Consider the following 25,924-nt stretch of genomic DNA (forward strand, 5'->3'; position numbering starts at 1 on the left):
AAATATTAACTAATATCCCAGATAGTTTAACAAGTCTTTCCTCTCATTAACAAGACTAATTCATTTTTTTCTTTTTTGGGGGGAGGGAGTGGGAGTGGGGGCAGGGTCTGACTTTTTTGGGTTTTTTTTTTTTTTTTTTTTTTTGGTTTTTCGATACAGGGTTTCTCTGTGTAGCCTTGGCTGTCCTGGAACTTACTCTGTAGACCAGGCTGGCCTCGAACTCAGAAATCCACCTGCCTCTGCTTCTGCCTCCCGAATGCTGGGATCAAAGGCGTGTGCCACCACACCCGGCCTGGCAGAGTCTGACTTTAACCCCAATTTGCTCAAACTCAGCAATCCTCCTTTCTTCTGCATCTACGGTGTGCTGAGATTGTAAGTGCAAGCTACCATACACTGCAGTAAGAAATATTCTTGACCCTAAACAATCTTGTAAAATAGTATTAATAACAGTTTATAGCTTTTGAAACAAATTCAAAGAGGTTAGCTTGTTCAGGATTTCAAGACTTAAAATGCAACGTCGAGCTTCTATCCAAACCAGCATTACTCACTAGCCCTCAACAGTTTCAAGGGTATCAATCCTGCCACCAAAGACCTTGAAAACAGTCCCATGGAGGGTCAATAAAAGCATTTCTGGAGTATATAATTATCTCTTCCTCTGTGTTTTGCCTTCCGCTGTCTGTTTCTTTGATCTTTCCCACCAACACCCTTATCTGCATCATGTGTCCATGGTTGCGTTCACGGAGCGTTCTCCCAAACTAAGCCATCCTTCTTTAAGAATTTTAATAAGAAAAATTAGAGATGGGCTTTAAGAGGATGAGAAGCCCATGTTTAAAAAACAGAACAAAGGTGCAGATCTCCAGATCAAACAAAGAGTTAAAATACACTCTGGATTAAAACCTGGAATGTTGGTGTAGGAGATCAAAGGCACTTTTTTGTTGACTTTTTTTTTTTAATGTGGAAGGTGGAGCAAAGGAAGGAAATTGGACTGGAACGTTGAATTATTCAGGTAATTTTCTAGGACTCAGCCTTAATCATTTCCAAAATTCAGTAAGAAAAAGTTTCATTAAAATTACTGTAAGTATATATCTTCATGGAAAGTTAAAGTAATCGGGTTCAAAAAAGCAATTAAAATGGGGCCTGAAACCCCAAATTAGTAATCATACCACTGAGTCAGTGGGCACAAAGGAGCACAGAGCAGGCTGAACTTACTACGGACTGCAGTGCGTTTGCTAATATGGACTAAACCCTGGTACCCGCGTTAAGCAGGCACTCTATGGTGGAGCACTATCTTCAGCTCCAGCACTGCCATTTGTGGTCCAGAAAGCGCTCCCCCGTCTCTGGAAGACTTTTATGCTTCTTTTATAAACTAGTCTCAGCCTCCCTGAGGAACTTTGGACAACTTTCAAAAATCTGGAGTCCCATCCCCCACCCCAGACTTGAGAAGATTTTCTCCTTGGTTTACCCAATGGCTTTTGGCCGGAGGTGAAAAAAGTCTACCTTGTGGGCAGGCTGGAAGGCTGGCCTGAGTTGTTCTCAAGTTACAGCCTTTCCTCCTCCTCCCTCAGGAAGTAAAGTCCACAGGCAGGAGCTGCTGAACCTCAGCGCTGCCCAGCTTGATTACAGAGCCTGGTTGTTTCCACCAAGCAGTGGAATGGGAAGGAAACGCCTTAGAGAGTGACGTTTTAGGGAAAATAACTAATTTTTCACCTGAAATTTCCTTGTCTCCAGAGGATTCATTTGCTTAAAGGTAAGGTGAAGTGGAACTGGAATTGGGTGATGGGTTGGTCTTCTCAGGGACCTGGAATGACTAGAATCTCTCTGTCTAGAATCATCTAATAGACACCCCACACACACACACACACACACCTCACAACTGGAATCTTTCTGTCTAATCTAACAGACCTTACTTTTTTAGACACTAAACACACACACATGCGTCGCATACACACCTGGCTGCTTTCACAAGGACAGATGAGGATAACATCCATTCCTCAGAACACATTCTTTCTCAATATGTGGGTATTTATTTACTCAACTCTGTCTGAAGTTAGCACACTATGACATTCTAATCTTGAATGCTTAGCATCTCTCTCCTAAGGTGGAGACTAGTCTCCTGCAGAATCATAAGTTCACCACCACAACCAAAATATTTAACCAATTTAGTACCCTCTATTTCAAATCACTCATATTTCCTAAGTGGGCGTCCCAATTTATTTTTCTGATCTAGTATTCTCTTAAGAGATAAGTTACTCTGTTGGGCTATCTAGTTCTTTAAAATACCTAAGCTCCATAAAAAGGGGCTGTCTAAACCCAAGAGCCCCCTCCCATTTAACTTTTCTTTAGATTCAAGGGCTGGTTCACAGGACTGGATGGGTAACACATGGCTTCCTCTAAAACTGGCTTACAGCTGATGGAGATCCTGAGCACAAGTAGAGTGGCCATTCCCATCAGGGACGTGAGGTTATTAACATCAGGCAGACTTCACATGTAACTAAGGGGGAACGAAAAAGTAAAATCAAAGAACAGTTGGTTTCATAACCATGGAACAAAATCAAATTTAATAGTTTAACATGCACACCTATAATTGCAGCCTTCAGGAAGTAAAGGAAGGACAGCCACAAGTTCTAGGCCAGGTGGAGCCACATAGCAGGTCTTAAAACGAACCAAAAAGAAAAACAAAATATCCCACTTACATTTAGGTTACTTTCTTGACTATTGAATAAACTGTTTTGCATCTGTTCCAGTGATCTCCGCAAGTAGCCTACAGGAAGCATCATGGTAAAGAGGGAAGAAACGCCCTCCCCTTACACCAAACCCCTGGATGGAGGATGGGGGTGGATGGTCGTGTTTCATTTTTTCCTGGTAAGTGTTTCTTTCCCCTTTCCAAGTGCTGAACTGTACGAAGAAAAGCTCAAAGCAGTCGCTGAAGGAATCAAGAGATTTGAGTAGACAGGAAGCCAGGAACTTGCCCAAACTGCTAAGACCAGAGGCCACCTTGGCTGAACCCAGGAGCTGAGCTGTTCCCCTTGAGAGAAAGGAGAAGCATTCCCATCCAGGCCTCCCCACTGCCTCTTCACATCTCCCAATCAGAGAATGCTCCAGGAATGGCTGGCAGGTCTACTTTGGCAGAATGGCAACTGGGATTTGGGGATATCATATTTTTGACTAAGTAAGAGCTAGCACAGGTCATTCCTAGAAAGTACTCAGCTCTGCCAGGTATGGGAGATGCTTAGAATTCCAGCACTGGGCAGGGTTGGAGGGATGCAAGGGAGGCAAGATGATTGCTGATAGTTCGAGACCATCCAGTCATACATGTTAAGATTTTATCTCAAAACTAAGTGCCCACCCACTCAGCCTAACATGTACACAATACTTCAGGCTACTCATGCTGTTTTTATCTACTTGACACAAACCTGTATGTATCTGGAAAGTGGGAATGTCAACTGAGAAACTGCTTCCATCGGACTGGCCTGTAGGCAAGTTTGTGAGGACATTTTCTTGGTTAATGATAGATTTGGAGAGCCTAGTTCACTGGCACCCCAGGACAGGTGGTCCTGTGTTGTTTAGGAAAACAAACTGAGCAAGTCAGGGAAGACAAGCCAGTAAGCAGTATTCCTCCATAGCTTCTGCTTCAGATCTTGCTCTGACTTCGTTATGGTCTATAACCTGGAAGCTGAAAGGAACCCTTTCCTTCCCAAGTATTTCATCATAGCAATAGAAAGCCAGCATGGCAGCCCCTTCATTAACAGGGGCTGAAGATAGTTCAGTCTGCTGCCCACACTCCCCCACCCCCATGACTTAAACTCGAACTATACTCTATATCTGACATGTATTGTAAGGAAAGACTTCTTACCCTCGCCTCCAAGACACTGTTGGAGTTGCTATGTAAAAAAGCGGTGATGTCCATTATCTGCATGTCTGCTCTGGAACACTGGTGGATCCCATCATAGCTGTGCCACAAATAACCCTGTGCACAGTGGTCCCAGCCCTATAATTCTTAAGCACCCCTAGATCATTTTCTTAACTTTGAGACACACTCACAAAGTCACTTCTTTCTTCTTGACATTCCTGCCCTGCTTGGATTTACAGTAAGCAGCTCACATGATAGGAACACAAGTCCAGATGAGTGACAGACATCAGTATGAAACTGAAGGTGAGAAAACATAATGCTTTACTCCTAATGATAGAAAAGAGGGACGGAGGGTAGAGGTCCTAAGCTAGACCTGTGTATTATAAAACTTACCAAATAAAGCACAATTTGTTGAATTCTGGCTCCATTACTGAAGGAGAGAGTTTCTTCTCCCCTTCCATAGAAACATTAATAATGGGGAAGCTAAAGATGCCGTAAGCCCGAGAGCCCTGCTGGTTGGGCCTCCTCTCAAATGGTGTATGCTGTTGGTGTTGGCATCTGGTTCTCCCACCCTTTTATGCATTATTCTCAATGGATAACAAGCTATTTGATTAGTTACTGCTAGTTAAAAGTAGCTAATGATCAGGTTACTAATGTTACTCAGGCAACATGATGATGGTTACTGGAGCACATAAATATACCAAACTGTTAGCAATGAGCTCAGCTCACTGCTCATAGGGATAATACACATCCTAACAGGGCAAGGCATTTATTTCCATGTAAATTACAAGTGTGCTTTTCTATAAGATTTAAGCTCCCTCAAAAGTGAAATTCTCAGTATGCTTTGTGAGCTCACCACAGAAGCAGTCACACTGTAACTCACCTACTTTACATATATAACTGCTTCTGGGTTTAGTCTGTGTCTTAGTTAGGGTTGTATGGCTGAGAACAGACATTATAATCAAGGCAACTGCTGTAAGGACAACATTTAATTGGGGCTGGCTTACAGGTTCAGAGGTTCACTCCAGTATCTTCAAGGCAGGAACATAGAAGTGTCCAGGCAGGTATGGTGCAGGAAGGGCTGAGAGTTCTACATCTTCATCTGAAGGCTGCTAGGAAAAGACTGGCATCCAGGGAGCTAAGGATGAGGGTCTTAAAGCCCACACCCATAATGACACACTTCCTTAAACAACCCACACCTACTCCAACAAGGCCACACCCCCATTCCCTGGGCCATGAATATTCAAACCATCACAGTGTATCTTACCAAACTGTTCAGTGCTGTTAGGGAACCACATTTATACTGTTCATCAGTGTTACGTTCACTATTGTATGCCTACTCTGAATACACAGCCTGAGACAGTGTAGCCACTCATTAAATACCTTCTTTTTTTGACGGGGGTGGGGAGGACTAATTTATAGATACATTTATAAGCAGCCAAGAAGATGGATGAAGTCAGAGGTGGAGAGAGGCTACTGAAAACATGTTAAGAACCACATGTGCTGGCACAGTTACGTGTGATCCACCTGTAATTGCAGCGACTGGGAGGTGATGGCAGGAGGAACTCGAGTTCAAAGTCAGTTGGGGCTGCACTGTGAAATAATCTCAGAAAAACAACAGATAGATTAAGACAATTGGTTGTTTTGAAGTTATGTAGTTTTAGTGAGGCAAGGTAATTGGAAAGGTACTTCAGATGGAACCTGGACACTGGGTATCCATTGGACAAGCTGCAATACGGGCAAAAAAACAGGCCCTAGATTTAACCCAGTATCCAGAAGTAACTGAAAATGCAGATCTGAGCATTTTGGGAGGACAGACCACTAAGGTGTGGAGAGGAATCTGAGAGCAGGGAATCAGAGTCCAGAGTCATTAGTTTATGTACTTTGGTAAGTTTTGAATGATGGTCACTAGAGTTAAAGGAACAGACGGAAAAACTCTGAACAGTTTGAATGGCGTAATCTTGGACAAAGTCTAAGGAACTTGCAACCAAGAATGTGTTTGCTATAGTCTTTGTGCACCTGAAGTATATAGCAACCTGTGTCTCCAATATACACAGTTTAACTTTAAAGCTAAAGGGATAGGACAAAATTGGGGGAGATCATTGTAGGGACAAATGGAATCATCCACAGAGGAAACAAGAGCAGAGGAGTAGGCAGATGTCTAGGAATTATCAGGAACAATGATGTATGGCCAATGCTGAGGCCACATGATAGAAATGGCAACAATCTGACTTAGCAACAAGGAAGTCTTTGAGAATTTTGGTCAGAGCACTTAGGTTTTCAGTGGAATACTTCAATTAGAGGAAGAAGACAGAACAGACTTTGAAGAAACTTATCTATGAAGGTCAGGATAAGCTAATAAGCTAAGATAACCTTACAGAAGGATTAGAAATAAAAAGAGCTGTTATTAAATAAAATTAACCTTGACAATAGGCACTCTGACTTCAAAATGAGTGTCGTGGCTGATCTAGATCTCTCTCTCACACACACACACACCACAGAGTGTGGGGGTGGGGGAAGGCAGTCCACTTTATCCTCTTATGGGTCCAAGAAAATGAACTGCTTTGCCAGGGGTTGTGGGCCATGCCTTTAATTCCAGGGGCACTCGGGAAGAAGAGGCAGGTGGATCTCTGAGTTTGAAGCCAGCCTGGTCTAAACATATACACACCACACGGACACAGGAGATTGGGAGCAGGGGGGCAGGGGGAGGGTTTAGTTCAAGGACAGACATGACTATACAGAGAAACTGTCTTGAAAAACAAAAAAACCCAAAGCAACAAAAAACTAAATGCTTTTAAGCTGGAAATTAGGGGTTGGACTATTCCTAGGTTTTTGTTTGATTTGGAGTTTAGGCAATTACAATGTCTGATGAAGCAGGACTGAGTCCTACCAACCTTAATCCAAGGCATTGGGATCAAGACTTATGTAGTCTGCCTGGTTAACTAAGGGAAAATACAGATATTGGGAAAGGTCTTTAATATCTTTTTAAGGTAGAAATAGAAGTTAATTAGGAAGTTAAAAATTAGAGAGCTGGCTGGACAGATGCTAGAGCTCTGCCTTTGTGTTCCTGATACTCAGTGAACAGACAACAAAACCTGTTATATTGAGCAGGTCACACCCATTTCACAGCTCTCAGAGACAGACATCAGGAAGAGAATAAGGAAAAGTTCCAATTGGAGACCAACAGCCAGCCAAATTCAAAAGATTAACAATAGAGGTACACTGGAAGTGTGGCATGTGTCTTTAATCCCAGTACTTGGGAGGCAGACACAGGAAGATCTCTGTGACTTCAAGGCCATCCCTGGTCTACACAGTGAGTTCTAGGGCTTCAAAGACAGATTGTAAAAGCATAAGCATTCTGTGGCTACCACCCATCACTACATACATAGCTCACGCACAGGCTAAAGGCTTACAGAATGACCCTTATATTAGTGCTTCTTGTTCACAAGAAGGTACACTGTATTTTGACCTGAAATAAGTCTAGAACATTTGGTAGTTACATTTAATGGTACAATTGATTTTTTTTTTTAAAGAAAGTTATATTGTGGGTGCTAGGAACTGAACCTGGGTATTCTGGAAGTGCAACAAGTGCTTGTAACTGCTACGCTATCTTTCCAGCCCCAAGTTTCACTTTGTACTTGCTTTCAAGTGAGAATGAGAAAAATGTTTAGGACTCTTTCTTAGAAAGCCTCCTAGGCAGTTGCCAATTCTCGACCTCTTGCCTCCAGATAGGAAATGCTATTCTGAAATAAGACTAGAAATGATGATTAAAGCAGGGTAGGAGTGGCTACAATCCTTTACAATTAGGAGTTGAGGAATGGTTATATATAAACAGGTCCCCCCCACCCCCAAAGGAATGGTTATATATAAACAGGTCCCCCCTCACCCCCAAAGGCACCTGTAATAACTGCCAGAGACAATATGTAAAAAAATAGTAATGGGGAGTCAAGTCAGCCTAGGATCTAAGTCTCAGTGCCCGTACCACCACTGGCAACTTTTCTCTTCAACTTCAACTCTCACTATAAAACAATAGTGACATATCCTTTTCATAAGCTTGAAATGGGGACTAAATGAGATTATTTCCATGAATCTGTCCTGACACTTTAAAGAGGAATGCACTGCTTCTCCCACCCCCTATTATATACCCAGAAACCACAATAAGACAAATGAGTAAGTACTGAGATGCTGGAGCAATAGAACCTCTGGTAACAGCTCGAGCCCACTTGGCACCCAACAAGGACTCTGTATGTTTTGATTTAGGTAAACGTGTTTGTGATGGGAATGACCAAGACATTTGCAATTTTCTTTGTGGTCTTTCAAGAAGAGTTTGAAGGCACTTCAGAGCAAATTGGTTGGATTGGATCCATTATGTCATCACTCCGTTTCTCTGCAGGTATGGAGCAGGCAATAAGCTTGCTGTCTATGGAGAATGACCACAAAGGTCCATGACAACACGTCACTCCTTTAGGGCTGAAGTAATGTACATTCAAGTTCACCTATTAATATGCATTAATATCAATATGTAATATTGAAAGAGACATCAGTGTTTACGCTCTATTTAACTTGGTAATTAAGTTGGGAAAATTAAGGTTAAAAAGGAATTAAGGCCAGGTATTGGTGGTGTTCGTCTTTAATCCCAGCACTTGGGAGGCAGACGGTGGATCTCTGAGTTGGAGGCCAACCTGACCTATAGAGCAAGTTCCAGAATGCCAAGGCTATACAGAAAAAACACCCATCTTGAAAAAAGACAGGGAAAGAAAAAAAGGAATTAAGAGTCCAAGTATTTAATTAATGATTGATGTTTTTTCATGCCTTGTGGTTTTCTGTTTTATGTCTGGTAAGGCTTTAAACCTAGAGAGCCAAGACTTTAACCTGCAAGTGAAACAATTCAGCTCTAACTATGTGATCATATTCAAAACAAACATTAAACCAATTTCTCCTTTAGTTCTAGTTGGTGCAATATGGAGATTAGCGATGCAAATTTGTACTAAACAGAGGCCACTAGTACAAACATGATTTTATTTCAATTTTGAATATACAATATCTTATACCAATTGTCTTGCTTTCCTCTAATCACTCAGTCAAATAACAGACAGGGCCTAAGGGATGTCTGAGGATATTAACTTAGCACTTTGCCTTTCTCTTCTTAAGGTCCCCTGGCTGCTATTATCTGTGACATACTTGGAGAAAGAACTACCTCCATTCTTGGGACCTTCCTGGTTTCTGGTGGCTCTCTCCTCAGCAGCTGGGCCACAGGCCTTCCCTTTCTTTGTGTGACCATGGGGCTGTTACCTGGTGAGTCCACAATCAAAAGTCCATAAAGGAAGAAACAGGAAACTGTCCTGCTGCCCATAGATCTTAAATATATTATCTCATCTACGTCATCTGATCTGATAACTAATGATCTAATTTCAAACGTTTTTTTAAAGGTTTGGGATCTGCTTTCTTGTATCAAGTAGCTGCTGTGGTAATTACCAAATATTTCAAAAAACGATTGGGCCTTTCTACAGCAATTGCCCGTTCTGGAATGGGACTGACATTTTTGTTGGCACCCTTTACAAAATTCCTGATAGATCTTTATGACTGGACAGGTGAGTCAGTCTACATTTCTAAACTTTCAACACTAAAAATGTAATGTTTAGCCCCCCTTTTGAATACTAGAAGTGAAGCTTTAATAATTCCTTCCTAGATCCAAGGTCACTATGACACACTAGCAGGTCCAGAACTCGTGGCAATGCTGGGATTACAGGCCACCAGGCAACACGTAGCACTGAAGATGAGAGGGGGGAAATAAAACATATTTAATGGGAGCACACCCCCTTCCTTAGATAATATAAGTAAGAAATCTTCCTATTGGCCAGCCAACTCAAGAATTCTCTTTTCAGAATTCCATGCATGAGGTGCAACTAGAAATGCTGTGCAGTAAAAGCCTTAGGAAAACAATGTTTTCTTTTTTTTTTTCCAATCTTTTCACTAAAGCATCCAAAGAAAACAAAACAAAAAACCAAAACTCTGCATTTAAAAACAAATCTAAGAGTTAATGGAGTATTTGTAAAAAGATTATGTTCCTACCAGACAATCTTTATATATATTATCAACTAGGAATTTTCACAAAGCCATTTCATAATTTTCTATCTTAAAAGTATTCTAGTGAAATGTATTTGTGTCTATTTCTATCTTTATAGTATTTTTGACTACTCTTCCCTATGTAGAGGACTATTCAGTAGTTCCACGGTAAATGGGAACCTCCAGCTGATACGCCTCTAGAAAAGCCTAGACAAGCTTGTTCTCTCCAGAAACACTAAGTCATGGCTTTGTTCAGGACATCCTGAAACCAACCAAGTACTCACATCAAAGGCAAGACTAGCATGTCTTCAAGGGGGAAAAAAGGCTTTTTCTAACATGTTTTCCCCCATGATTCCTGACAGCTAATTCTATATTCTCTACACCAAAATCCAGTCAAAATATATTTAAAATACCTACTTAAAATGTAAATTTGTGCCGGGCGTGGTGGCGCACGCCTTTAATCCCAGCACTCGGGAGGCAGAGGCAGGCAGATTTCTGAGTTCGAGGCCAGCCTGGTCTACAAAGTGAGTTCCAGGACAGCCAGGGCTACACAGAGAAACCCTGTCTCGAAAAACCAAAAAAAAAAAAAAAAAATGNAAATTTGTGCCATCAGATTATTACCCACTTCCCAATCCCCTATCTTGTCCTTTAGCAAAAATAACTTCTTTTCAATTTCCTGGTTTTCCAATATCTAAAGTATTACATTTTTGCATCATGTATATTGTCAATAGACGTAAGTGGTTTCAGTTAAATTTGGGAGGCAGGGAAGGAGAGATGGCTAAGCAGTTAAAGGAATTTTGCTGTTCTTCCAGATGACTAGAATTCCATTCCCAGAATCCTAATCAGACATTTCACAACTGCCTGCAATCCCAACTCAGGAGATGTGATTCTCTTCTGGCTTCAGTGGACCTCCCCCACTCCCCCAAAACACACACACAAATGTTTTTTAAGTAGCATGGGAGGCAAAGTTTTATTTTAAAGAATTATTGGACTATGGAGATTGGACTCCTCCCAGCCTATGAATAGACAGTAGCATGAGCTGAAAGACTATTCTTATGTTCTAAATTCTCTCTTCCATTTAGGTGCTCTTATTTTATTTGGAGCAATTACATTGAATTTGGTGCCTTCCAGCATGCTCTTAAGACCCATCCACAGCCAATCAAACAACAATTCTGACATTGAAAACAAAGGTAGCATTTTGTCTGCAACTGAACCAGAGGCATCATACAAGACAGAAACATCGAACTGCAATGACACACAGGAGTCTTTCATCAAAGACAGTACTATGAAGAAATCTGGACAACCTACCAAAACTTTAACTGTCTTAGGAAATCAAAGCGAAGAGTTCAGCAATAGGCCTCATAGGAACAGGCTGTTACTCATGAGCAATGACAAAAGTCACAAGAAAAAGTTTGTTTCATGGAACTGCAAACAAAAACTTTTAGATATTTCTCTCTTTAGAAATCCTTTCTTCTACATTTTTACCTGGTCTTTTCTCCTGAGCCAATTAGCATATTTCATTCCTACTTTCCACCTAGTAGCCAGAGCAAAAACACTTGGGATTGACGTAATGGATGCCTCCTACCTTGTGTCTGTAGCTGGTAAGAAAAATGAACTTAGCTTGATATTGGTTTACTAAATTTTATTTTAAAGCAGAAGCAAGGGAAAGGGGGAAAGCGAGAGTGACTGCGTGGAAGGCTAGGAAAGCAAGTGTTCTGGGGTTAAACAGAGTAGTGTGCATTTTCTCTCGCAGATTTGGCAACTGCCGTCTTTCAGGTTCTAGAGGACCCTAACTCACCTTACCCACCTTCAGGTGTCTCACAGTAGATATCAATTGTTCACTGGGAAGAAACTTAATTTCAAAAGCTGGTGCTAGGTGTCAACAGCTAACCTGGGAAGAAAAGTCTCAGCTAGAAAACATGGTGTGTAAGAACTTGAAGGATGGATTCTGAAGCTTAACTTCCCAGGCCAGGCTCTTGCTGTTTGTTTTTTGTTTTGGCTGTGTGGCCTTGGGCAAGGCATTCTCCTCCAGGTCAGGATTTCCTTTTCCCATAGGATAGGCATAATACACTGCTTTCCCTCCCAAATGTCAGATTATGAATGTAATGTATATGTAATTTAGTGTAGTGCCAGGCTAGCATAATGATCTACTGGTACTTAATGCTAAGCAATTTTCCTGTTGAAATAATTGTAAGAGACAAATGACTGTTGAGTTAGTCACTAATCCACAGGCTTGTGTTTAAAACAGAACGTATGTTAAAAACACAAAAACAATTATTCTATGTAATCACAAAATGTTGGATGGTAAAATACTTAAGTTGAAGATTCTCTCCACTGACAAGACAGGAAGTCTGAAACAAAGAATGAGATTGTTTTGCTCCAACTGGACAATTCTCAACACTCAACTTAACTTTTCTTCTACAGATTTCTTGGGAGAAAGCCCTTACAAAGCTGAAGACACCTAGTTTCAAAGGTTCTCACTGAAGAAATGCTTCAGTCAAAAACTGCTGTTTCATAAGAGTAGCTTTGGTTAACCACTTTTTTACTGTCTGATAGAATCCATTTGGATCAGATTAAGGCTATACAAATTAGGCCAAATAGTGTAATACAGTCTCAGTGCACATCCTAGGAGACTAATGGAGCATTTGTTTGAACCCCTAAAATTCAAATCAACTTGAGATCATACTGGTTTTCTCATACTTCATGCCTGTGAAGGAAGTACTGGACCACTAAGCCTTCTCTCCCCAGCATTACTCATGGTTCTGTTTTTGAGATTTAGTCTCATCATGTAGCTCAATCTGTCTTAGAACTTACCATGAAGACCGGGGTGGCCTGGATGAAATTCACAAGATATTTGTGAATACCTATGCCTCCCAAGTGTTGGAATTAAAGGCACTCACCACCCCTGGCTTCATGATATTCTTGACTTTTGGTATTTTTAACTGGTATTATGTCTTAGAATAGGGTAAACAGTAACAATGCTGAATGGGAAAAAAAAAAGTGCTTCTTAAACTTTACTCACTACACCATATCAAATGACATATATAAACGACTTATGTATTTTCAAATTAACTTTAACAAATATTGGAGATCTTAAATTCCAAAGTTTCATAAAAGAGTCCCAGTGTCTATATTTTTAATATAAGATTTGATTTGATTTCTCTCGTTTCACCATATGACTCCTCAGGACACTGAAGTTTCATAGCCTCACTTGCTGGACCTTTGAAGAAACTGTAAGACCTCTTCAGACCATGGTCTTGTCAACAGGGATTCCACATACAATTAGAGAACATACATGACAACTTAATGGTTTCATATTCAGCTGGAAGCAGCATCCTGGTATTTTACTAGATGTTTTAAAAAGTAAGGTACATAATCCTATTTCACTATGAAACCATTTTTCCCTCCTATCCTCTGGCCTCAGGATGGCATCCTACTCCTTGGGCAAAGATACACTTAGACACTGACATGCTTCCAAAAGGGTTTAGGAAACAGATTGAGTGACTTTGTATTCACTGTTCTAGGTATCACTGAGATGTTTTAAAAAGTAAGGTACATAATCCTATTTCACTATGAAACCATTTTTCCCTCCTATCCTCTGGCCTCAGGATGGCATCCTACTCCTTCGGCAAAGATACACTTAGACACTGACATGCTTCCAAAAGGGTTTAGGAAACAGATTGAGTGACTTTGTACTCACTGTTCCAGGTATCACTGAGACAATCAGTCAGCTCATTTCTGGATGGATTGCTGATCAAAATTGGATCAAGAAGTATCAATACCACAAGTCTTACCTCATTCTGTGTGGTGTGACTAACCTGCTTGCTCCTTTAGCCACCACATTCCCACTCCTTATGGCCTATACCATCCTTTTTGCTATTTTTGCTGGTGGCTACCTGGCACTAATACTGCCAGTATTGGTGAGTAGACTCATTCCTTAGTAATAAATGACTCAGTATGAGTAACAGCCTCCCTAAGAATTCAAATTTTATATTAACTTTATGATTTAAAAACAAGACTTCAGAAATCTTGCAGTTATATCCTGTCATTATTCACTTAACCATGTGAGGAACAGAAGCTAAGAGGACTAACCACACAGAACAGGATAAAGAGGAACACAGAGACCAGTAAGATTCCAACTCTCCTTGTGTTTACTCCTCTCCATTAGGCTCCAGGGGTCTCTAGGTCTTGCTAGGGTACAAGTATATAAGTCTGCTAATAAGGATTGCATCTGTGTGCTGCCTTGAATCCTATGTACTTTAAGGACATTGTTTTAACAAGTTCTCTATATTAACTTCAAACTTAAATCCTGAACTCAAATGGGATTAAAATGGTTTTTAAGTTGTGTAGGAAAGTGCATGAGGCTTAGGCAAAATCCCAGGTCCCCAAAGATGAAATCAGTTCCTGTGTTACCAGATTTCTTATAAACCCATGGTTGGTAATAAGCCACAGGCAGATTCAACATTAATATAAGCACAGATTGCAAAATACTATTTCCTAATTGAGAAGGAAGATCATTAAGGTTTGGGAGGTAAAAACACTCTTGAACTATATAAAAGGTTAATCTATCCAGCCCAAACACCAATGTCCCCCACTAATAAACTGAAAACACTTACTCTGCCTTGCCAACCCTAGCTCCCTAGTTGACATCTATTCCCTTCCCTAACACTGGGGATGAAAAGCCAACTAAATCACCCCAGGAGTCAAACTGTTCAGTTTGAGTGTGGGTTTTTTGTTTTGGTTTGAATGATATTTGTCACCGCTTTGTAAACATAAGACACTGGAGAAGTTCAACCTTAAAATGGCTAACACTAAATTCTCATTCCCTACAGGTTGACCTATCTAAGAATTCTAGAGTACACAAGTTTTTGGGATATGCCAGTTTCTTTGCTGGGATAGCTGTCCTTTCTGGACCACCAATAGCAGGTAACAACTAAGTCACTCTCTGAGCAAATTTCAATGAAGAAATTAGAAATCTAGGATCGATGGCAACAGTGCAGGTTTAAATGCTAAATTTGCCTTCACCATGTTTGCTCTACCCTGATCACCATACAGGAAAATATGAAGTTAATTCTATAAATATGCTTTACTTTACTGGAAATAACCAGTTTTACCTAAATGGTATTTTTTGCTTGCTGATTTAGTTAAAAATTTTACGACCTGCACAGAAAAAAATTATTCACTGGTAAAGGCTTAAATGTTAAGATTCTCACAGACCCGAGTTCTCATCTATTGACCTTACTGACTGCTATAGTGTTTCCACCATCCACAAGGAACTCATCTTAAAATTAACTTTTATATATTTAAACCATTTATTCTGTTTTTGAAACAAGGTCTCATTTGCCCAAGTAGGCTTCAAACTTCCTCCTATTCACCCAAGGAACCTTAGGAACTTCCTGACTCTTCTGTCCCCACCTGAGACTACACGTGTGAGGTCATTACCTGGTATACGCAGGGGTGGGGAAGCAAATCAAACGCAGGGCACTCATGCTAGACAAACAATCTCCAACTGAGGCCAGCAGCGCTTTTGCTCCCTTCAGACCATAATTGAAAACAGTGATTTTGCCCTATCGTTTAAAAAAACAAATGTATAGTGATGGTAAGTTTGTATTCTTATTTGTTTTTGAGGCAAGGTCTCATGTAGCCTAAACCAGCCTTAAACTCACTACCCTAGAAGATGCTGGCTTGAACTCTTTTGTTTGTTTTTGTTTTGTTTTTCCGAGACAGGGTTTCTCTGTGTAGTCCTGGCTGTCCTGGAACTCACTTTGTAGACCAGGCTGGCCTCGAACTCAGAAATCCGCCTGCCTCTGCCTCCCGAGTGCTGGGATTAAAGGCGTGCACCACCACGTCCGGCAGGCTTGAACTCTTAATCCTCCTGTATCTGTCTCCCAAGTGCTGGAACTACAGGCATGCGCCACCATTCTTGATTTCTATTTCCTTTCCTTTCCTTTTGTTTTTCTAAATAAAAAAGAACACACTACAACAGAGCAAATTGAAAAAGAACAGACTACAACAGAGCAAATTAGAAAACAGAATCATTTTATTGTGATACTTTCATGTACACACCTAATGCATTATAAATTTGTTTTCGATAAATCAGAAAAAAAAAAATCTTTGTAGATTTTTCTTACCCAAAGTCTAGAATACTTAGAACTATATGTAAGGATAAATGGAGCTCCTGTACCCACCAATCCTAAGAATTTACTTGGACAGCCACACATTTTCTAACAAGTCAAAGGTAGTGGTTAGGCTAGTATTAAAGGCCTTCACTGATTTTTAATCTAGGAGTTGTTGTTCACAGTATCCCAAGTAAGATAATCATAATACGCAATGACAGATATCTCACCAAGAGTGGTGTTATATGGCTAAGCATCTAGTTAAAGGCAGAGGTTTCGGGGAGGCTCTGATTTCTCTAAATCGTTCCTCTATGAAATGATAAAGACAACTTTATAAAGACCATTAGATCTCTTTCCAAGTTCTGACTTTAGCAGCACCTACCAAAGAAATACTACAAATGTTGGCTTTCAGATTAACTCAGTTCTTTGGAATGCAGATGTAACTCATGGGTGGACCACTTGCCTAATGCACATGAAGCCCTTGAAAACCTAAACTAAAAACAGGTAACTTGATTATTAAGAGGTATGGGAAACTATGTGACGATTTTTACCTTTAAATCTAAATGTGTATTGGTAATCTTCAAAGCTGTAAGAGATTCTCATTTTTACTTACCCACATCTATTAACAAATGAAAAGCTGAAATTCCTATAAAAGAATATAGGCATATTTAAGTAGGAATCTGGCAAACAGTAAATCCTCAGTCAAAATGTTTGTTTAAAATGGTACCAATGAGTAAATAAGCAATATACTTTTCTTTCCTGTATGGGAATGAAAAAGAAAAGAAAAGTTAGTTCTTTACAACATTTTAATAATTCTGGGAAAGAGAAAAAGCATAGGAAAACCATAGAAACCATGTAATTTTTAACAAAACTACACAATTAAAAAAAATCTATAGCGATCACATGGGCAATATAATTATATAATTTATCATTATGAATATGACAAGAAATATAGCAGCAACAAAATTCCTTAAGGCAAGAATTCAAAGGACAAGAAGCCAAAAGCCTCCCATTCCCCACATGTACTCCTCCACAGAGCATTACCTTTTTCCTCTCCAACCAGATTCTTTCTATCCTTCTCTATAACTAGTATGAAATCCAATTTTATTTAATAATATGGCTCAAATCAGACCCAGCTTCCTAGCTGAGGGTGTTTAGCAGACTAAGAGTAGGTTAAAAGTCACAGTGCATTCAAACCTGCTAGGTTTATGCTGGTAGATAATATCCAGAATTCCACCTTAGCACCAAGATTTTAGCTTTGAAAGGCTGTGGAGAAATAAGAATTATTATTTGAAACCTTGCTATATCTCTAGTAAACTCTGGAATCTGCCTTCTTTTCCATCCAATACTGAACATCTGATGAAATAGATATAACCCTAACTCATCTATTTCCTTAACTTGAAATGGGTATGGAACAATTCAAATGTTAGTCAGTTATTTCATAAAACAAACCATTTTGGACAAACTCTAAGAAAACCTTTAAATTCTTTTTGGTTTTCTAAGACAAGGTCTCACTGTATAGTGCAGGCTGCCTAGAACTTGCTATGTAGTACAGAGTGACCCTGACACAAGATTCTCCTACTTTTTAAGTGCTAAGATTATAATAGGCATGTGTTACTTTATAAGTCAAAGATGACAGAGAAACTGGTAATCTTTTACTAGCTCTGTGTATTATAGAAAAAGAAATCCAACCAAGGAGAGGTTTCTGTCCCTTTAACAGGAAAGCTATGTTATAAACTGGCAGGCTATTCCTATTTCCAGTCTAGCTTCAGTTCAAATACAATACTGAACAAAACTTCTGACCCTTGCTCTACCATTTACCAAATTAACCTCAAAAGTTTTACCAGTTATGCTGACTTACAGAATTTCTTAGGAGAAAAGATAACTCAAGCTTCTGGTCTGTTATAGTTCCAGTGAGGAGACTAGAAGGAATGGAAGACAAGTGAGATGGCAGAGCAAAGTTCTCTGTCTGGACAAATAAAAGGGAATACACTAACGCTGGAGAATTTATAAACTGTTCATTTCAGGTGGTTAATTTCCCTCCAACCACACCACCCAGCCAGCTTCACTCTGACTCAGCATTCCTAAGATTGATAAATATCTATGAAAACATCAAAAATAAATTTCAAATGGCTCTATTGTGGTTTAAAAGGTTTGCAAAAGCCAAGACTAGAGTGTCAAAATGCTAATCTTCTAATAAGACAAAGCACAAAGCCAATGCTTAAGTGGCCCTACTAAATCTTACTATAAATTTCTATCTTGGGGCCTTCAGTGAGTTCCTATCTTAAAAAGGCCCCAAGATTTTAATTTGCTAACACACATTTCCCAAGATTTATTCATTTAATGGCATATACAGAACACATAAATATTTTACAACTCAACCAAGAGATAAAACTGCTATAACCAACCAGTGGCCCTGAGAGACAAAAAGATGAGTGTCTTACCAGGCATAGTGGTATACACCTTTAATTCCAGTACTTGATAGGCAGAGCCAATAGATCTCTGTGAGACTGAGGTCACCCTGGTCTAGACAGCTAGTTCTAGGCCACCAATTGGGTCTATCTGGTGAAACCCACATCTCAAAATAAAGAAATAAAATCACTGTGTCCATACACCTTGGGAGTTTGCCACTATGCCTCCTACCCAACAGAGGAAGCTCTCATTAAACAGTCCAGTTTCAGAATTTTCAGTTTCATAGTTGAAGTACCAAGGAGCTTTGGGATAAGGACTTCCTGGGTATATTTCAAGTTGTAACATGTTGATAAATGGAAACCTAACAGCAAGCCTAACAGGATTCCTTTTTTCTTCTTTCTTTACATTTGTTTCTTTACTTTGTGAGTATATGTGTGTGAACATGCCATGCTGCAGCACACGTGTGGTGAACAGAGAGCAGCCTATGGGGAGTCAGTTCTCTTCTTCCATCACAAGTCCCAGGGATAAAGTTCAGGCTGCTAGGCTTTGTAGCAAGAGCCTACCTGTGAAGCCATCTCATCAGCCCCCTAAAAGAATTCTTAGCTTAAACAAATTCTGAAACACATGGTAATGAAGACTTCTGAGCATATTAAATTCCTTTTCCACGACTTAACTCATAAAATCTTATGCAAAGTTTATTGGTTGACTATCTTAAAATCCAAAATAATAAATCTTTGGTGGGGGAGAGATATGATGTTGTAATGGCAAATTTTCCTACCATAAGTTTGATTCATGCACAAAAATATTAAAAATATTATATAAAATTATCTTTAGTGAGATAGAGAGATGATGGCTCGGCAGTTAAGAGCATTTGTATATAGCCCTTGCAGAAGGTCAAGATCAGTTCTCAGAATCCATACAGTGCTTCACAACCATCTGTAACTCCAGTCCACAGGTCCAATACCCTTTTCTGATCTCTGAGGCACCAAGCATGTATGTGGTGTACATACATACACACATTTTACACCTGCATGCATGCATGCACACGTGTACACACACAGGCAAAATATACAAACATAAAAAGATGAACACATTTTAAAAAATTATCTTTAGGCTGTGTATATAAGGTACACAAAACATAAATGAATTTTCTGTTCAGACTTGGGTCCCATTCCTAAGGTACCTCATCAGCATGTGTTAAACACAAAATACTTGAAATACTCGGTATCTTCGATAACCCTTCTTAGCCATAACAATCAAGCTCAGATTTAAGTGGCCCCTAGCCACTTAGGCAAAAATTCAAGCTTGAATAGTATTAAAACTTGGAGTAGTGAACCTTTGTCTACCATTAAAAATTAAAGATTTGGCTCTGGATCTCAATTAGAATTTCAAAGATATTGGCGTCTCAATTAACAAGTATAAATAGGTAGAATATTCAAAGCAAATTATTTCATCCAACTTGAAATATGTCAAATAACTCCCTTTTCTGATAAAAATATTAAAATATTTTAAGCCCTAATGTTTCAGACATAACATTCTCTTTAAAAGGTGTGTGTAAAAGAAAAGCTTAGAAATGATTTGCTCTGAATCAACTGATATCTGTGCTCCTGTCTACTAGCACTATCAACATCACTAGCAAGAACCCCTAGTTCTTTCCTATAATGCTAACATTTGATAACCATCAGAAAGTCACAGGACATATACACATACACAGAGGAGGTAGTGCTGCTCCATCTTCCCTCCTTTCTAGAAAATTCCCTAGCTCAGATTAGTCACCTGCTTCTTAGGGAGTTATAGGTCATTCATGTTCATAGAACACCAAGACTCATCATCCTAGCTGACCTCACTCCACTCCTTCAACTAGTCCCCAAGAAACTTAATTCAGAGGTCACTAATCAAGAATCAGTAAACAAATTCCTAAAGTTAGCTGAATTTAAAGGGCTATAATTTACATGCCAATTCATGTATTACATAAAATATAGGAAACATAAGACCACCATAAAAAGGGGCTGGAGTATAGCTTAGTAGTAAAGCATAGGTTTGCCATGTCTGTACATGAAGCCCTGGGTTCAATACCCAGAGCCAACTAATAAAAACATCATGGGGCTGGAGAGATGGCTCAGCAGTTAAGAGCACTGACTGCTCTTCCAGAATCCTGAGTTCAATTCCTAGCATCCACATGGTAGATCACAACCATCTGTAATGTGATCTGATGCCCACTTCTGGTGTGTCTGAAGACAGCAACAGTGTACTCATATAACTAATACATAAATTAAAACTTAAAAACAAAAACAAAACTTCAAACCCTGGAAGTCAGAGCTAAACAAGAAAATGAAGAAATGGCAATAAACAATTACACTAAATGGGAGTTGGGGGTGGGGAAAAAAACAAAAACAAAAAAACAATAACAACAACATAACCAAACAAAAAAACCCTGTAAGCAGAGAGTATTTCCACCCCTCTCTTCACCAGTAATATCATCTGCAATCCCAGAACCAAACAAGCATACATATCATTATCTTTATAACACTAAGATGTTTTCAGAGTACAGACTTTTTGTTTGTTTGTTTGTTTGTTTTTCCGAGACAGGGTTTCTCTGTATAGCCCTGGCTGTCCTGCTGGGATTAAAGGCGTGCACTACCGCGCCTGGCGAGTATAGACTTTATATCTGGACATTTAAATGTTGATTTCTTGCTATCGCACAGTGAAACAAACACTTTTAAGATGTTTTACTTAAGTTCTAATAGGTGCCATTGACCAAAAGATTTCAAGGCTTCTCTTGTTCTTATTTTAAAGAGCATCCAGTTAGGAATATAGCTCAGAGGCAGTTTTTCAGGAAGAACTCCTTTGCTTTTTGGTTCAGCACATTTATCAAGCAGTTCTTTCTCATGTGATCACAGCCCCCACTCCTTTATAGAATTTATCAAATATATATTTTAAGTGGTTAATATCTACTTTCCACTAAAACTATAAACTTTATGAGGGCTCAGTAAAGGTTCAGTCTCCTTTTTTCTTTGAAACAAAACAACTTATTGATGGTTACTTTCCTGATAAGAAGGAACAGCAGACTGTAGCGATCACCATAAAGGGAAGTGCTGTGTCCCTAACTTTCTCCAGTTTCTACCCTAAGACATGTTTTTGGAGACCACAATTTTTGTATTTAATAATATAAGTTTCTATTCAGATAAAATGATCCAGTTTCAAGACAGGTGAGAACCTCTATCTATTTAAGTCCAGTGGCTCACAGTATAGACTGAGAACAGGAGGCATTTTCCTTCAAAGTCTTAAGATTTGTTTGAGTAACAAAAGTAAGGGTCACTTCATTAACAGAAATCATTCCTACCTTGCAGGCTGGATATATGATTACACACAGACTTACACAGGCTCTTTCTATTTCTCTGGCACCTGCTATATCCTCTCTTCAGTTTCCCTTTTTTTTGTACCACTGGCTGAAAGATGGAAACGCAAACAGTCTGACCTTCTGAGGACTACAATCAAGTAAGAGCCTAACAAACTAAAATCTAAACAAGCTACTGGAAGGAAGCAAAAGCTCAGAAGAAAAGTCTTTGTTAAGAAAGCAAGCCATAGAGTTTTTAAGATTCCTTCCTACTTTCTTAGCACTACCAGGAATGTCCAACTGGTGGAAGGAGTAATAACTGAGTAATAAAGGAGCAACAACTTAAATGTAATCGAACAGGCTACAAACTGAATCCATTGAAGCAGCTACTTTACTACTAAATGAAAATCAGAACGTACTATAATAAACCAACCCAGTTTTTTATTTGTGCTATGGTAATTCTGTCACCAAAATATGTGACAATTATAAACTATTTTTTTCTTTTATTTAAATATAGTCATTGGTTAACTAAAGCTTTGGAATCTGAATAGTCTTACTTAGTGACAAGAATGAAATACCCCCTCCAAAAAAGTTTATTGTTGTTTATTCATTATAAGTAATCTTGTTTTCTTATTACTTTGTCTTTTAGATTTCTATAGTGTACTGCTATCTAATAAAAATAAAATTTGCTAAAATAATCTTTATTTGATCGTTTGAATGGTATTACTGTCCATCTAAACAGTATTATCTTTCCAGTACATTAAATTATCTAAAATATTTACATTAAGCATCTACACAACTCTTCAGAGCTATAAGTTTCATATGGTAGTTGAAGAGGTGGTTTTGGAGGAAATACATTTAAATAAAAAGAGGTCTGCCATTTATGGCTAATTAATAATGGTTCTTGCTCTAAGTATTTACATGTGACTAGTGAACTCTTGGCTGTTTAAGGGGATAAAAAAGGGTTTTCTGAGCAGGACATGGTAGCATATACCAGAAATCCCAGCAGTCAGAAGACTGGCTTGATGCATGAACATCTTGAGTTTGAGTACAGTGTGGCCTACACAGGATAAACTACATCCAAAATGAAAACCATTTTTTGCAACACAACCTCCTTTAATCTCTTTCAGAATATTCCAACTATTATTATTGCACTCTTCTTTTTTAAGATTTATTTATTTATTATATGTAAGTACACTGTAGCTGCCTTCAGACACTCCAGAAGAGGGCGCCAGATCTCGTTACAGATGGTTGTGAGCCACCATGTGGTTGCTGGGAATTGAACTCAGGATCTTCGAAAGAGCAGTCAATGCTCTTAACCGCTGAGCCATCTCTCCAGCACCTTATTATTGCACTCTTACCCTTCTGTACTTAAAACATCTATTGGTTCCTTAATAAAGAAAAACCCTAAACTGAAAGCTTGAAATTGTTTCCAAGATGCACCATATTTGATACTTTCCAAGTAAGCCTTTGTGCAAACTTTACTATCTGCTGCAATTCCTGAAGCTGGTCTTCTTTGACCTGGCACATGCCTACATACCAGTACAATCCAACGCAACCCATACAGTACTCAAATGAACATCATGCCCAACATGTGGAATCTCATCTAATGTCCTTTATTTACAGTGCTGGAGACTGAACCATTATCACCACAGGCAAGCACACTATCACTAAACTACATCCCCAGCTCCCTGCCTAATGCTAAACTGGGCACAAATTGAGCTCAACAATTTTCTCTACTGGTCTTGTTGATACAAGATGATGTGTCCAAGGCCTGCTATAAACTCAGTAACCAAATGAGTCTTAAATCTCACCTATCTCAAAGACAGTAAGTTGCTCTTATTTAAAAGGCAGTTTTTACATTTAAAAATTTTTTTTACCTATGTTAAATAAGGTATAACACAAACACACACACACACCAGGGTGACCTCAAATTCACAATCCTGCTTCAATATCATAAAATTATAGGTGTATACCATCACAACCAGCCACAGGTTTTTACATTTAAGAAAAAATGTCTAATATTCTTTTTTTAAATTTAACACATGCCAAAACATAAATAAAAATAAGAATATGGGGCATATCATAGAGAGATGAGAGGACCCAGATTCTGGCAGGCACCCACTTACATGCTCTCACATACAATCTGTAGCTCCAAACGTAGGGATCCTATGCCTTTTTCCAGCCTGTATGGGCACCAGGCATGCACAAGATACACAGACACATGCAGAAAAAACACCCATGCACATAAAATAAAAATAGTCTGAAACAAAAATATGACACCTCCCCCCACTTTTACAAGCAGGGAATAGTAATAAATCTCAGCTCTACTATTTTCTACCATGTGATCTCCTTAAGTTGTTCAACATATCTGAGCCCTAACTTTCTCCTCTGCAAAATGAGGATACCCCTACCTACCTACCTACCTATGGATTATAGTGTGAGGATTAGATGAAAATAAACTTTGCAAGCAAAATATCCTTCATAAACAGTAATCACTACTTTCTTTTCTGCTGCCTTCTATGTTAAAAAGATAAGCCAATAGGAACCGGCCTGAATTTCCCCTTCCATTTGAAGCAGCAATTATTTTCAAAAGGCTTCAACAATCTAGACTCTTTTTTTTTTTTTTTTTTTTTTTTTTTTTCAGGGTTTCTCTTTGTAGACCAGGCTGGCCTCGAACTCAGAAATCCACCTGCCTCTGCCTCCCGAGTGCTGGGATTAAAGGCGTGCACCACCACGCCCGGCTCAATCTAGACTCTTTCCAAACTTCAAAACTGTCTATTAAGTAAGACCACATAAAGAATTCCTCACTGGGCAGGAGAGATGGCCCAGTAGTTAAGAGCACTTGACTGCTTTTCCAAAGGTCCTAAGTTCAATTCTCAGCAACCACCTAGTGGCGCACAACCAACTAGGGGATCACAAGCAACTATAATGGGATCTTCTGTGGTGTCAGCTCCAGTGTACTCATATATATAACATATAACATGTAAATAAACAAATCTCTCTATATAAAAAGAATTCCACATTGACTTAACTCAGACAGGCTTCATCAATCTCATACACTAAAATTTGTCTTCCTACCAAGTAGTAACACGGCCCTCAAACCCCTGGACTTCAGAACCTCCTACCTCTACCCTCTTGGCACTGGGACTACAAGTATGTGCTACCAAGCTTGGTGGGGTTTCTCAATGTAACCCTGGCTGGCCTTGAAATTATTCTGTAGAGCAGGCTGGCCTTGAACGCACAGAGATCCACCTGCCTCTGCCTCCAGTGCTGGGATTAAAGGTGTGAAACACCACTGCCCAGCAAGCAGCCTAGCCTAATCTTTATCTTCATACAACCTTCAAAAGCACTGTCTACAGTGCCCATTTTCCAAATGAATATTGAAAACCAAAGAAATACAATATTAAGAAAGTAGAAGTCACAGCTCAAATAACATAAAAACCACCCATTCCTTTAAATTATTCTTTCCTTCTTGGTACCAACAAACTATGAAAATTAACTTCATTGAAACAGCAATAGGTTCGTTTTGGCTCAAAGCTAACCTAAAATTATACTAGAATGAACCCACTCCTCAGAATAAAACCACAGCCTTTACTGAGATTGTCTGCTACAGTGTATCAGCAATACAGCTTCCACAAGATTTCACCCAGGTTGCCTCACATTTAGCACCTGTTCTTAATATAGACACAAAAACAACAATAACAAAATAATCAAGATAACCAAGTTATGTGCAATCAGCTTTTAGAACAGTTTAAAATGAAAGTTTTATTAAGCATGTGGGGAGAGAGCGGGTGTCAGGGACAACTAAGCATTGCCAGGAATCACTAAGAAATACAGGACAAGTAAATTATTTAAGATGACGCTTTAGGGCTGGAGCATTAGCTGCTCTTCCAGAGAACTTAAGGACTTAAGTTCAATTCCCAGAACCCACAAGGAAGTTTACAATCATCTGTAACTCCAGTCTCAGAGAAGCTGGCCCCTCTTCTGGCACCAGGCACAGTGTGGTACACAGAAATACATGCAGACAGGCAGACAGACAGAAGGACAGACACTCATACACAGAAAAACAAATTAAAAACAAAACAGAAAAGCAAATCTATGGTGTTCCCTGAAATCTCTGTACTTTGACACAGGAGGATC

The 25,924-nt window shown here is 39.3% G+C and overlaps 1 protein-coding gene across 3 annotated transcripts; it reads left to right on the top strand.

The window, feature by feature from the left end:
• The first annotated feature begins 1,558 nt into the window (after positions 1 to 1,558).
• On the top strand, positions 1,559 to 22,479 carry Slc16a4 (solute carrier family 16 member 4). Of its 3 annotated transcripts, XM_029475266.1 has the most exons (10): positions 1,559 to 1,747; positions 2,745 to 2,862; positions 8,111 to 8,243; positions 9,002 to 9,145; positions 9,280 to 9,441; positions 10,999 to 11,517; positions 13,625 to 13,836; positions 14,749 to 14,842; positions 16,470 to 16,536; positions 21,795 to 21,878. In XM_029475266.1, exons 2-9 carry the CDS (start codon positions 2,776 to 2,778, stop codon positions 16,523 to 16,525), a joined length of 1,407 nt encoding a protein of 468 aa, XP_029331126.1. In that variant the 5' UTR covers positions 1,559 to 1,747; positions 2,745 to 2,775; the 3' UTR covers positions 16,526 to 16,536; positions 21,795 to 21,878. The 3 variants fall into 3 exon arrangements, with proteins under 3 accessions (XP_029331126.1, XP_021014191.1, XP_029331125.1); XM_021158532.2 differs by lacking the exon at positions 16,470 to 16,536 and having other exon boundaries at positions 1,560 to 1,747; positions 21,795 to 22,479; XM_029475265.1 differs by lacking the exon at positions 16,470 to 16,536 and having other exon boundaries at positions 1,560 to 1,747; positions 21,870 to 22,444.
• The last annotated feature ends 3,445 nt before the right edge of the window (positions 22,480 to 25,924 follow it).

Source organism: Mus caroli, chromosome 3 (assembly GCF_900094665.2).
Source record: "Mus caroli chromosome 3, CAROLI_EIJ_v1.1, whole genome shotgun sequence".
In the NCBI taxonomy this organism is placed as follows: Eukaryota; Metazoa; Chordata; class Mammalia; order Rodentia; family Muridae; genus Mus; species Mus caroli.

Bases quoted from the DNA above. Each gene is read 5' to 3' on its own strand.
- Slc16a4 (XM_021158532.2), top strand. From the start codon at position 2,776: ATGGTAAAGAGGGAAGAAACGCCCTCCCCTTACACCAAACCCCTGGAT. The intron at 9,146-9,279 runs GTGAGTCCACAA...GTTTTTTTAAAG, and splicing joins GACCATGGGGCTGTTACCTG to GTTTGGGATCTGCTTTCTTG. The intron at 11,518-13,624 runs GTAAGAAAAATG...TCACTGTTCCAG, and splicing joins CTACCTTGTGTCTGTAGCTG to GTATCACTGAGACAATCAGT.